Raw genomic sequence first — 12,521 nt, 5'->3', positions numbered from 1 at the left:
TATGGAGGAGAAGCTCACAATGTAGGAACAGTTTCTGAGCATGAGAACTGTTCTTGACACATTTCTCTGACTTCAAGCTGACTCTGCTAATCGTGGGAGAAAAAAGTCTCGCTTCCCACGACAGGGAAGTTCCTCTCGCTAACCACAGGAAATTGTCACTCTCAGTTTTTAAAAGGAACTCTTAAGTCTGGAACTGTCTCGTTGAAGATCATCACAACTCGAGGCAGAGAAAGAGAAGAAGGACCTGTCCGATTCAGAAGGATTTAAATGTCTTTATTTGTGATGCTGGTGCTTCTGCTTACAGGTAAGACACACACACCAATACAAACACAACAGAAAGAAACAAAGAAACCCTCATCTGTTGAAGACAAATACATTTGCTTTATACTCCGATAATCACGTGTTGAGTGGATTCTTAAAGAATATTCTATGACGGGAACACATTCTTATTTTCCCTCTAATCTTCAGCAGCAGTAACTGGAGAAGACATCCCGTCCTTCACCGTCAGAGAGGGAGATGAAGTCACTTTGCCTTGTGGAAATGTGATAGAATGTCAGCAGAACTGTGACGGGACTTCTTGGCTTATCAGCCAGGGATTTGTGGGCGCTTTAGAGCTGGTTACACGTGGGAATATCAGTGAAAAAGCCGTCGATTTATCCAACAGGCTGAGAGTCGTAGCAAACTGTTCTCTGGTAATAACGGAGGTCAGTATGTTGTATGTTGGTCGTTACGCCTGCAGGCAGTTCAAATCAGGAGAACAACACGGTCAGGATGCTCATGTGGATCTGTCTGTTCTGGAAAGTAAGTACTGATAACAGCTCAAAAAACATAATAATTATGACTACAATAAGAAAGTTAATTTGACTCGTTCTCTCACAATGTTTCTCCCAGTTGGGGAATTATTGTCCAAAGATGAGTCCAGCTTCTCCTGCTCTGTGGACACATATGACAACGGGTGTTGGCACACAGTACAGTGGTTGTATACAGGAAGTATGAATGACATGGTGACATCACAGGCTACATGTTCAGCCACTGTGACATTTAGAACTCCTCCTCTTGACCAGGCACTAGACTTTGGTGAGTTGCTGATCTGCACCGTGACAGACAGTAAGAGTGGACAAACACTGTTGAGTAATGTCGGCAGCCAATCCTCGCGTAAGAACACAGGTATATTTTATTAAACCACGTTTCTTTTATTCTGTTAATAAGATTCACTTCAGCTGGTAAAGGTGATTATTTCAACATTGTTTGTTTTTCTCCCATTTATGTGACAATCAACAAAATGAGAAGCAAGCACATCACCAGGGAGGGAGGACGAAGCTCCAATGAAACCTGGTAGATAATTTAGGTCTTGAATCTCTAATGATGCTCAAAGTTTGAATGTCAGACTTACATGCACATGTCTGTTTGAACATCCTCGACTCTGCCTCCTCCTGAAATATTAACATCTGACTGGTATTTTGCTGCATAATGTTAAAGCACGAGCTGATTCTCTTCTAGCTGCATCATTTGATTTGTATGATTTCAGTGTTTTTTTCTGTTATAATTTCCAGGTTATTTAAAGTTCATAATTTTCTGTGTGGGCTTAGCAGCACTCATAACAATTGTTGTGGTCGTCAATATATGGGTGAGAACCGAAGGTAAGAAACCTTATTCATTCATTTATTTTATAAACAAGAATAGTTTAAACCTGGATTTACACTGCGGACATTTGAGTGAACCCTTTTGTCTTCACAGGGAAGAAAGAAACTCAGATGGATGACGCTGACGATGCTGTGAGTTTACAAACTGAATAAACAGCTTGTGTTGCTTAAAAAAATTGTGGCAGGACATTCATAAACAAAATGATCATTTTTAAAAGTTTGTTGTTTTTCCTTTTCACAGGTGCAAAATGACGACGGTGGAGATGATGATGATGATGCAGTCTTCTATGAGAACTCCGGTGGCCGTGATGCCTCTGTTAGACTAGAATTAGTAACGACCTCAGGATCTACATCAACTTAAAAAATCAAAATAGGAGAAAATATGTAATAGCCTATGAGCTTCAGTGTCTTTCCGTTTTATTATAGTTTAAAAAAAATGATTACATGTTATGTTGCTGATGTTGTTTGGGTTCTGATGCTTTGTTGTCATGTTTGTGTCAAAGCACTTTGTTGATCCTTGTTTTTAAAAGTGCTATACAAATAAAGTTATTATTAATTTTATTGTGAAAATATCCTAAATATAAAACTACACATACAAGGTATAACAAACGTTATCACAACTGAAATTAAAGCTCTTTGTTTGTATTTGTGAGGCTGAATGAAGAACTGGATTTGTGGTAACTGATCAATATGTCGAGTTAAAATAGCTCCACACTGTTGACTCGTTTCTGGTCACTTGGCAAACTTCAACAAGCAATAGTCGACTTTTGAGAATTATGTACAATTATGGAGGGAGCAGAAATAGCTTTAGTCTTTTGGTTTATTTTGAAGTAATAAATACATTATGGGAGAGTTCAGCTAAATGGTTGTACAAGAAGTCTTAACAAAAGAAAGCCGTGTTGTAGAAATGCCCTCATTAATGATTTACAAAAGAAAATACATTTTTAGAATTAAATATAATACCAACTGAATTACCTTTTTATAAGAAAGAAATGTTGTTGGATAAACCTTCAAGTTACAAAATTGATACTGAACAAATTCAATGAGCACCCATTAACTAATTTTAAATGTTCCCACCTTAGGGTCCACTTTCCACTCCTACTGACTAAGGAGTTAAACATTTTTTGTGGTTATGTTTAATATAGAAAAATGTTTTGTCACCTTTAACCTGAACACAGACTTAACTCTGCACTTGGACGTCCACCAGGCCAACTTGAAACCCGAGCAGGGTTCATAAATGTAGCGTTTCATTCACTCCAAGAAAAGTTTTCTGTGACAAATAATCCAGTCAGCCATTATGTTGTCAACACAACTTAATCATGAAACCAGTAAAATAAAAACATTATCTTTAAGAGGTTGTGAGAGATGTACATTACCGGGTGTCTTTGAGAGAAAATTACAGAAATGGTAAACCGGTTATAAAAGTAGGCTTTAGTTCTCCAAGCGGGCAGCCTGAGTTCAAGTCCGACCTGTGTCTCCTTTCCCTCACGTATTTCCCCACTCTCTACAAGCGTGGCAACAAGCATCAAACAAACAAAAACAGACACTTAGAGGCATTTAAGTCCAAACACACAAACTCCTGAAATGACATCAGAACAGAAGAGCTGAAAAAAAGCTAGAGATGAAGTTTGATTAACAGCAAAGTTAACCCTGGATACAACATCACATGTCAACAGATGGCAAGTCGCTGGTTACACAACCTCAGCTGGCTTTGTACTGGATGACCTTCAAAGCTATAGGACAGAGGCTGCAGGATGCTGATGCGAAGAAGCCTTGGTGTAATCTCTGAGCGACTAATTGCAGGCTGAATGCATAGAAGGAACGCATCTCACAGATTGATTACAGCTTAAACCCTCAGCGACAGCATCTCAATCAGAGAGGGCAAACAATCCGCTGTGACAGGCTTACATACATGTCAATGTGGACATTTAATGAACTGAAAACGGAAACGAGTAAAGGCATAACTCAAGATTTTTCCTCACTGGGAAAAAAAAAAGTGCTTTAGGATTATACTGACAGTCACTTTTCTCCGAGTATCTATTTGATTTTGGTCAGAGCCACAGCTCTTCTCTCTGTATTCTGAAACAGGGCTCGGATCAGATTCTTCATCTCCGAACTGGAAAACTCCAACGCCAGGGGGCCTTTACTGTCAGCCCACCTGTGGAGACAAATCAGAGGCAAATCAGACAATAATATAACTTCATATAATGGAAGCCAGAAGCACTTTTTCAGGGATTAAAACAACACAGTGGAGGATTGTGATGAGGAAAACTAAGCACCAAAACTGTTGCATAATGTTTCCTATTACGAAGTCTGTTTTTGGAGTTGAACCCTGCATGACGACTAAAAGTGAGGGTGTTGCTGTCTTTGACTCCTTCTGTTTTGAAGAATTATTTTCCTTACTGACTGCAACCTTTTAGATTTTACAGTATAACTTGAACTACTGTTAAATCAAACTTAAAACAAGTGCAAATATAACAAAATGAAGTAAAACCAGTGATTTAATTAAAGTTCTGAATCAACAGTTTGAACAGATCACATCAAAAACGGGAAAAGAGAAACAGAGGGAACAGCGCTCTTATGACTTTAACCTAGAATAGTAACCATAAGCATCAAAATAACAGTTAAAAAATAACCAGCTACTGTATCGTTTGAGTTTCTTTCGTACCTGTCCACGATTTCCTGCAGGTTGGCTCGCAGCACGATGACCAGCTCCTTGAACGTGCCCCACTTCTTCACATAGAGGGGAACTTCCTCCTGGTACTTCTTGTTTTTCTTTTCCTCGGCCAGAGGGATGAAGACCAGCGGACACTCCTCGATGATGGTTTGGCACAGAGTGTGGAGATGCTCCCCGTCCTCTGAGGAAATGTCCTGCAGGTACATGAGTGAGAAAATCAAATCCTTGTTGATCGTCAATAATATCAATAAGTAAACAATGACTGTAGAATAAAGCATTATCAACCAGATCAAGAGAGGCTCTTTTTACCATAATTACTTAGTTTAACTTCATCAGTATTTTAACAACCACACCGCTTTAAGCTTTCCCCTCTGTTTTCTTTCTTAACTGGGGAGAAGCATTTTTTAGCAACAACTCTGCACTGGTAGAAAAGGGGAAAAAGTAAAGACAAACCTCAAGCATCATGATTTTGGAAATGACTTCTGTGATGGCTGTGTTGAGGAGGTTGCCCATAGCTTTACAATAGATGCCAACTGGTAGGACATCCTGCCACACTGTGCCCAACTGCTTCAGCTGGTGGATGACCTGAAATCAAGTAAACGGATGGTCATAGTTTGAAAGAGAAACTGTACATGGAAATAAACGAGTGATGAGTTTGAATGCTTTGTAAACTGCCACACAGCAGACCTGTTTGTAATGGCACACTTTCATTGTAAAAAAGAATAAAAACAGCACATCTCATGGTTTTTGCTCTCACCTGTCGGACTGCTTTACTGGCTGCGATGTAGTTGTCTTCATCATCCAGGTTGCTGAAGTTGTGAGCCGTGGAAAGTCTCTCTAACAGCTCAGCTCTTTGGACGTTCATCTGTGCTAAGAAGCACTGGGCGCCTTAAGGAAAAGGAGAAAGGGAAAACAGCAAACTGTAAATTTAATATCTGTCATTTGTATTCAGAAGAAGAAATTATGTCAAATGTTGGTACATCAACAAAACAAACAATTAATTAGGAGTTAGCTTTTGTTTGCCATGAAGTTCAGCACTCAATTGAATGGCAATGTTTCAAACAACTCAAGAAATGTTTACCTAGTTTCCTGAATCCGGGCACCATGTCAACAAAAGTTGCTACCCCCTCGCTGAGGGGCTGCGGCAGGTGAGCCCTGAAATGGTGACCCAGGGTGAGCAGGTGGTGGGCCAGGTACATGCAGTTGTTGTGCTGGATGGCAGCCAGGTGAGGGAACTTGAGCAGGTTCTCCCTGATTGGGGAGGGACAACCAATCACACCTTGATAGAACTTGTGTTTGTTTGATTTGCTTTATGTCAGATGTGATGGACACACTTACTTGTGGTATGTTGGTACAACATCATAGAACAGCTGGAAGATGTTTCTCACGGTAAAGAAGAGTTGTAACGCACTGAAGGGTAGAAATTAAAAGATGGATTTTAATTTTCAGGGAGGCCTTATGGTCTTATATAAAGCAGTCGAGAGGCAGAATGTACAGAGCAGTATCCAGGGAAGCTTGAATGGGTTCCGCTTCAAAAGGTGAGATTCAACACACAGTATTTCAAATACAGAGGATGTTGGAACGTACCATTGTGTGGAGCTTCCAACAGCTTCACACAGCGTGTTGAGTGCCAGCTCCATCAGCTGCTGCACTGACTCACTGATGCGACAGGCCGGCAGACTCAGACTCCACGGTGACAGCTGCTTCGAGTTCTCTATCGTCGTCTCCTCCTTCCTGGTCTCTTGCTTCACCTTCACCTCTGAAGCAGGAGCAGGGAGCTTTGGAAGACGCATTTTGTAGTCTGGTGTGATCTAACAGGATAGAAAAAGTGCCGTTTTTCATTATACTTGTTGTCACACAGGAAAAAGTTATTCTCGATTATTGAGATTTTAAATCTAAGGCAGAAATAAATGACTGATGTCATGGAATCTCATGATTGCAAACTAAAAAAGTTTAAAAGAATAGCTGCCTTAGAAAACCTGTCAGGCTGATTCTCAAAACGTCGAGATGCAAGAGTGTGAAAATGTAATGCTTCAATAATCTGGAATAAACATTCTGCTTAGAAACAAGTATTTTATTCATCAGTTTTATTAGAAAATAATTTCAGGTTGTGGACTTAATTTCTCCTTGGGCTAACAGTATCTAACTACAAAGACAGCTAACTTAACACTGGAGTAAATAACATGCATGTTTGAAGTTGATGTTTGTAGATAAATAGAGTTTGGAAGTTGGTCTGGTAGCTGGAGAGGTGCCAGATCACCTTCTGAGCACTGCCGAGGTGCCCTTGAGCAAGGCACCAAACCCCCTCCCCACCATCAGCTCAGGAGCGCCCACTGTGGGCAGCTCCATCACTCTGACATCTCTCCCTTAGTGCATGTCCATATGATCCTGTTTGTGTGTGTTCATGACTTACAGAGTGTAAAAACTGAAATTTCCCCTCACAGGGATCAATAAAGTAAATCTTCTTAAATCTTCTTAGATAGACAGATTTACTTTATTGATCCCAAACTGCGAAAGTGTTGTTACAGCAGCAGGTTATCAAAGCAAAAACAACAATATAAGAATAAATACAAAGTAAATAAGCCCTAAAAATATATATATATATATATATATAAAAAATGAAGAAGAAATATGTGTTTCTTGTTTTCCATTTTAGTTTCCATCAATCAAATATAGAAATGGTCGTAATGACAAACTTCCCTATTAATAAAAACAGACATAACATTCAGACTAGTCCACTGTCTAAAGGTAAGAAAACACTTTATATCTTGTGCAGTCATTGTCTTGATTTGTTGTGTTATCTTTTCTGTCTGACCGTGTAAACTATGTCAAATTAGTTGACAGACTCTGGCTAAATTTAGCTGCTCCTACGAGCCGTCATCTGTCCACTGTGCTGGTTTGTGGCGGGTGGCTGTGCTACAGCTTCTACACAACCTTTTAGAAGCATTACTGGAATATGTTAATAGAAATATTCATAATTACTTAAACTGATTAGTAATTCTGGCGCCGACTAGTGAGGTTGACAGTGTTTAGTTTACATCTGACTAATCCCACCTGTCCCACCTCGACACTCATCCCCAGCTCACCCACCTTGACTGTGTTGTGCATCTTAGAGGTCATGAGTTTGCGGGCTGCCACGATGACATCCTTACACTTTTTACTGGCAAAGTGACAGTTGACATCCCTGGCATATTTGAGCAGGTCTGTGGAATCACCCTGCAGAAACTCCATCTCCTTCAGAGACTTCTCAAACTCCTCCGTTTCCTTGATCACCTTAAACACACAAAAAAACAAAAGATTTAGCCGCTAAATAATCTTATAAATGAAAGTAATGCCACAAAGACTTCATAATCAGCTAGAACAGTTAGACAGATGTTTTTATACTATACAAAGTGCTGTCATCTCCATACAGTGTTGTATTTCTCCAGCTGGCTGCTGTTGGTGGGGATGGAGTAGAGCAGACACTCATGGATGATGCACTTGGAAATGTCCTCCCAAATCAGCTCTCCCAAGATGGCTGAGAGTTTTTTATCACCAATAGACACATCTGGGGAGAAAAAGCATGTAAGCTGCTTTGAGCCATCTCATGTTATCTTACAGCAGGAGAGAAATAGACGCAAACACACATTCAATTATTATAAATCTTAAAAATTATAATCTTTAAAATTGTAAACCTGCTGACTTTGGTGTCAGCTTCAGACCCATGGAGTCTTAATTGGGCATTTAAACAGCGTAATGTTAAATATACCCAGCAGGTGTGAGTGCAGCGTCTTGAGCACCAGGAGCAGTTTGTTGTAGACCTGTGAAGGCGCAGATCTCTCTTCTTTGCTCTCCTCCAGACATTGTAAAGCCAGGATGGTGCCCTCCCCCTGCTGCTCTGATACCCTCACTGACAGTGATGGGTACACCACCAGTGGTTTCAGCATGGTCTTTAACAGCACCTGACCTGAAGAACAACAACAAAAACTGCTATGAAGCAGGCGGTTCCAAGAACTCAAAGTCTCTTTAAGGTATGAAAACTTAATCAGGACATTGCTGTGTGTTCAGAATTGTTCTTACTGAAGAGTTTGATCTTGTGCTGAAGGTCTCCCTGGATGGCCAGAGCCTGCAGGACACAGCGCAACAGAGCTGGGGGTGTTGGTTCGCCATCCTTGCTGCTACCATAGGTCAGGTTCAGCTCTACCTTCAGGAAAGACTTCAGGCCCGCTGGCTCTGGTGGTAAAAATCCAACAGTCACAACTAATGAATCAAACTCACTTTCTTGGTTTTTAAGAAAAAAAATAAAGGAAATGCAAACTCGTAAAATACCAGTTTCTAAATGATGTAATTTTTCACAGAGGGAGGGATAGATATCTGATAATAATCTGTGAGTTTTGAGTGACAAGGACCAAAATGAAAAACTTTTAATGCATTTATACTGGTTTCCTTCTGAGAAAGTCTTACCCTTTGACGATGGCAATTTCCAGACAACGAGGCTCTTCCATTCATCTCCCAGGTGGTAAATCAAGTTTTCTCTCTGCACCGTGAGCTCAGAGCTGAGAGCGCTGAGCAAGGGCAGCTGAGATGTCTTCCAGCCCTTCAGTGAATCCACACTAGCTCTTGCCTGTGACGCATTTTCAAATCCGTTTTTAATGTTAATAGACAGTAGACCCACAAAGATTTACTATAAACAGGTATTCACATGGAGCATCTTGCCTCCCCATGGTCACTTTCTACAAGAATGAGGTGCTTATTTTTACTGTATCAAAGATTGTTGACACTGCTAAGTGAAAGCGTAAAGACACATCACTTTGTGGAAATAATCTAAACTTCTTTAACTTCTAGTAAATATATAAAAAAATAGCGAGTGTGTAAAAAAGTTTAGATTATTTTCACAGCCCCGATTTACATTACAGGTGTGTCATAGTGTGAAGGTGACATCAGAAGCCCTCACCCTCTCCAGGTGGTTGGCGGCATCAACATACTTCTTGTCCAATAAAGCTTTGTTGAAGTCCTCTTTGGCACTATGAAACTGAGACGCACAGAGGATAAAGATAAGATATGTTTATTGTCAATGTACAAGTACAACCAAATATTGTTGGAGCAAGCCTGTAGATGCCTAATATCAGAAATATACAAATACTAAAACCAAATATTCAATTAAGAAATACAATCAGTCACTGAAACATTCAAATAGGGTTATTATTGATCCTCTGTTTTTCTTCCTGTACAATTTTGAGAGCTAGACATTTACCAAACATGTCTTACCTCTTTCAGGTGTCCGAGCATTGTTATTATGATGGTATTCTTCTCCAGCTGCTGCTTCAGCTTTGCATATTCATCTACAGCCACGTGGATGTTCTGCTGCACCTGTGATCCAATACACAAACACAACATGTTTAAAGACAGAACTGAACACAGTCTGATCAGCTTTACCCCACACACACACACACACACACACACCTCAGTTTCAATGCAGTTTTTAAGGATTTCCATTTCTTTGGAGACCTCGTCGACCTGCTTCATTAGGTCTTCAGATCCTTGCAGACTTGGTAGGAAGTCACTGTACCTCTTGTTTATCATGTCGCATACTTCTTCCTGTGAATAAATGCATAAAGAAAAGTTAAGGATAACTTTTTACACAGTCCAGCATTTCATTTTAAGCTCAGGGCCTGACTGCTTAGTCTTCTGGTTTATGTAAACCCTAACACACACACCCCCATACCTGTAAATCTGATGTAAAAGAAGTCCATCCTAATAGCAAAAAGCAAGATAAAGCTGTTATCACTGGAATAAAATGAAGCATTGTACTGAATAAACAACAGCCACGTTGTCACCTCAATTATCTGAACTACATGTTAATATAAGTCTCTCTAAACATAACAAACTGTAGTTAAATGATGGATAAACCACACTGATGTTGGCTTTTATGTATTTCAATATCACTTTTATTTGGTGGAGATTTTAAGACTTAGGCTTTGTAAAGGGAGAGTTAAGTTTCATGCCCTTTCTAGTCAGCTAACGGCTAAAGGCTAGTTCAAACTTTGCTTAGCATCGTTAGCTCTTGTGATGCTAGCTGCTGGGTTACCTTCGCGTCCTCCACCTTCCGCGACATTTTGCTGATTTTGCAGGACAGATCTTCTTTCTCCAGTTTTCCAGAGCTGGCGAGCACTTCGGTCACAAACGACGCCATAATGTGGCTTTAGAAACGTTATAATGTTTAACAGAAACACTGTGACAGCTCAGCACAACAACCAGAGACCCGCCAGCGGTGTGATTGGCTCCGGGATGTCGTGGTCCTCCGCCTCCGCCTTCTTCTTCTTCTACGTTTTTTTATTTGACGACTCACTTCAAACATAACTGATCGTTACCGCCACCACATGTTTATTTATCATTTATTCATTTATTTATTCATTCATTCATTCATTCATTCATTCATTCATTCATTCATTCATTCATTCATTTATTTATTTATTTATTTATTTATTTATTCATTCAGTCATTAATTCATTCATTTATTTATTTATTCATTTATTAATTTATTCATTCATCCATTCATTCATTCATTCATTCATTTATTTATTCATTCATTCATTCATTCAGTCATTCATTTCTTTCTTTCTTTCTTTCTTTCTTTCTTTCTTTCTTTCTTTCTTTATTCATTCATTCATTCATTCATTCATTCATTCATTTATTTGGAAATGTAATATTTCGATTTTAAGCAGGTCCCAACAGAAGAAAATGTACAGCTTTACATGAAAATGGACAACAATTAAAAAAGAAAAGAACGGAATATTTAAAAAAAAAGAAAAAGTGTTTAAATAACACAGAAAAAGACAACAAAAAGAAACCCACTAAAATCAAACAAAGATAGATAGATAGATAGATAGATAGATAGATAGATAGATAGAAAGATAGATAGATAGATAGATAGATAGATAGATAGATAGATACTTTATTGATCCCGAGGGAAAGTCAAAGCATCCAGTAGCAGGTTACAAAGACGTACATGACATGAAACATTTGTTACAAATAAACCACAAAACCAACGCCCCCCTCCCCATACATATATATTAACCTGAATTTTTTTTTTTAAAGAATCCCCCTAGATGAATCAAATTTAAACTGTGCAATTAAAAATAGACATATACAAGAAATGTACATAACCCGTACAGAGATAAAAAAATATATATGTGTAATTTAAACAAGAACCTATAAACAGTTGAGGAAAAAAATCTGTCATTAGACCTGAATATAAAAAAAATAATAATAAAAAATAAAAATAAAAAAGTAGCGGATGAAAAACATTACAACCAAATGATGGACAAAGAGGCCAGCAATATCAAATGAAAGAATATGAGCGGAACACATTATTATAAGTAAATACAAATACAAATAGACAGTGACAGTGTTAGTGTTAAAATCAGTGTTAGAACACCCCTTCACTGAGAAAGATATAATAATACAAGATGAGATAAGATTAACTTTATTGTCCCAGTAGGACATTTTCTTTGGACTTCACGGTGCTCTGATGCAGTAACGAAACATCAAAGTACATTAATTCATCAGTAAAACATGTCCAGTTAAATAATTATTAAATTCCATATGTAGTAAATAAGTAAAACCATAAATATGTAAACATTAAGAACAGTGGTGAGCAACTGCAGGTACAGCTACACATCTACACTACACACTCACTTGTACCTACACACTCATACACAAACACACACACACATAAACTTTACAGCTTAGTGTTGAGGGCTTTGATAAACAAGGGGAAAGAAGACAAATGATTGTTAAACAAACAAAGTAAAAAAATAGATCTGATATGAACAGGTGAACTATTCCAGCAAGAACTTTACACCTAAAAGCTTTTTGAACAGAATGTGGAACAACAAAATAAATCTGACTGTAATTCCTAGTTTGATATTTTGATATTTAGTTCATCATAGAACAATGTAAAAAAAAAGTTACATAAGTATATTATCTTCCTGCTAGTTGAAACTTAATGGATCGATAATAAAATGAAAAAAAAAAATATATAAAAAATATTTTTTTTTTGTTATATATATATATATATATTTTTTTTTTTTCATTTTCTTCATTTTATAAAATGAAAAAATATATAAATATATATTTATTTTTTTTCATTTTATTATCGATCCATTAAGTCTCAACTAGCAGGAAGATAATATACTCATGTAATTTTTTTTTACATTGTT

At 38.1% G+C, this 12,521-nt stretch overlaps 2 protein-coding genes across 3 annotated transcripts; one reads left to right on the top strand and one right to left on the bottom strand.

The window, feature by feature from the left end:
- Positions 1-155: 155 nt before the first annotated feature.
- Positions 156-2,295, top strand: LOC109988949 (uncharacterized). 2 transcript variants are annotated; one of them, XM_065963125.1, is made up of 7 exons: positions 156-304; positions 469-801; positions 892-1,167; positions 1,291-1,335; positions 1,554-1,640; positions 1,738-1,775; positions 1,885-2,295. In XM_065963125.1, the coding sequence occupies exons 1-7, from the start codon at positions 268-270 to the stop codon at positions 2,002-2,004; spliced, it is 936 nt and encodes a 311-aa protein (XP_065819197.1). In that variant the 5' UTR covers positions 156-267; the 3' UTR covers positions 2,005-2,295. The 2 variants fall into 2 exon arrangements, with proteins under 2 accessions (XP_065819197.1, XP_065819198.1); XM_065963126.1 differs by having other exon boundaries at positions 161-304; positions 472-801.
- Positions 2,296-2,445: 150 nt separating this feature from the next.
- zw10 (zw10 kinetochore protein) lies at positions 2,446-10,593 on the bottom strand. The gene is made up of 16 exons (XM_020640562.3): positions 10,388-10,593; positions 9,763-9,897; positions 9,568-9,669; positions 9,254-9,331; positions 8,764-8,923; positions 8,380-8,532; positions 8,069-8,266; positions 7,731-7,867; positions 7,411-7,593; positions 5,908-6,131; positions 5,659-5,730; positions 5,402-5,571; positions 5,078-5,208; positions 4,774-4,905; positions 4,312-4,514; positions 2,446-3,801 (listed from the first exon to the last, which is right to left on the bottom strand). The coding sequence occupies exons 1-16, from the start codon at positions 10,490-10,492 to the stop codon at positions 3,681-3,683; spliced, it is 2,304 nt and encodes a 767-aa protein (XP_020496218.2). The 5' UTR covers positions 10,493-10,593; the 3' UTR covers positions 2,446-3,680.
- Positions 10,594-12,521: the final 1,928 nt, after the last annotated feature.

The sequence above is a fragment of the Labrus bergylta genome, chromosome 14, assembly GCF_963930695.1.
Source record: "Labrus bergylta chromosome 14, fLabBer1.1, whole genome shotgun sequence".
NCBI classification, from domain to species: domain Eukaryota; kingdom Metazoa; phylum Chordata; class Actinopteri; order Labriformes; family Labridae; genus Labrus; species Labrus bergylta.
The sequence above is the reverse complement of the archived record's forward strand: the minus strand, read 5'-3'. Positions and strand labels throughout refer to the sequence as shown.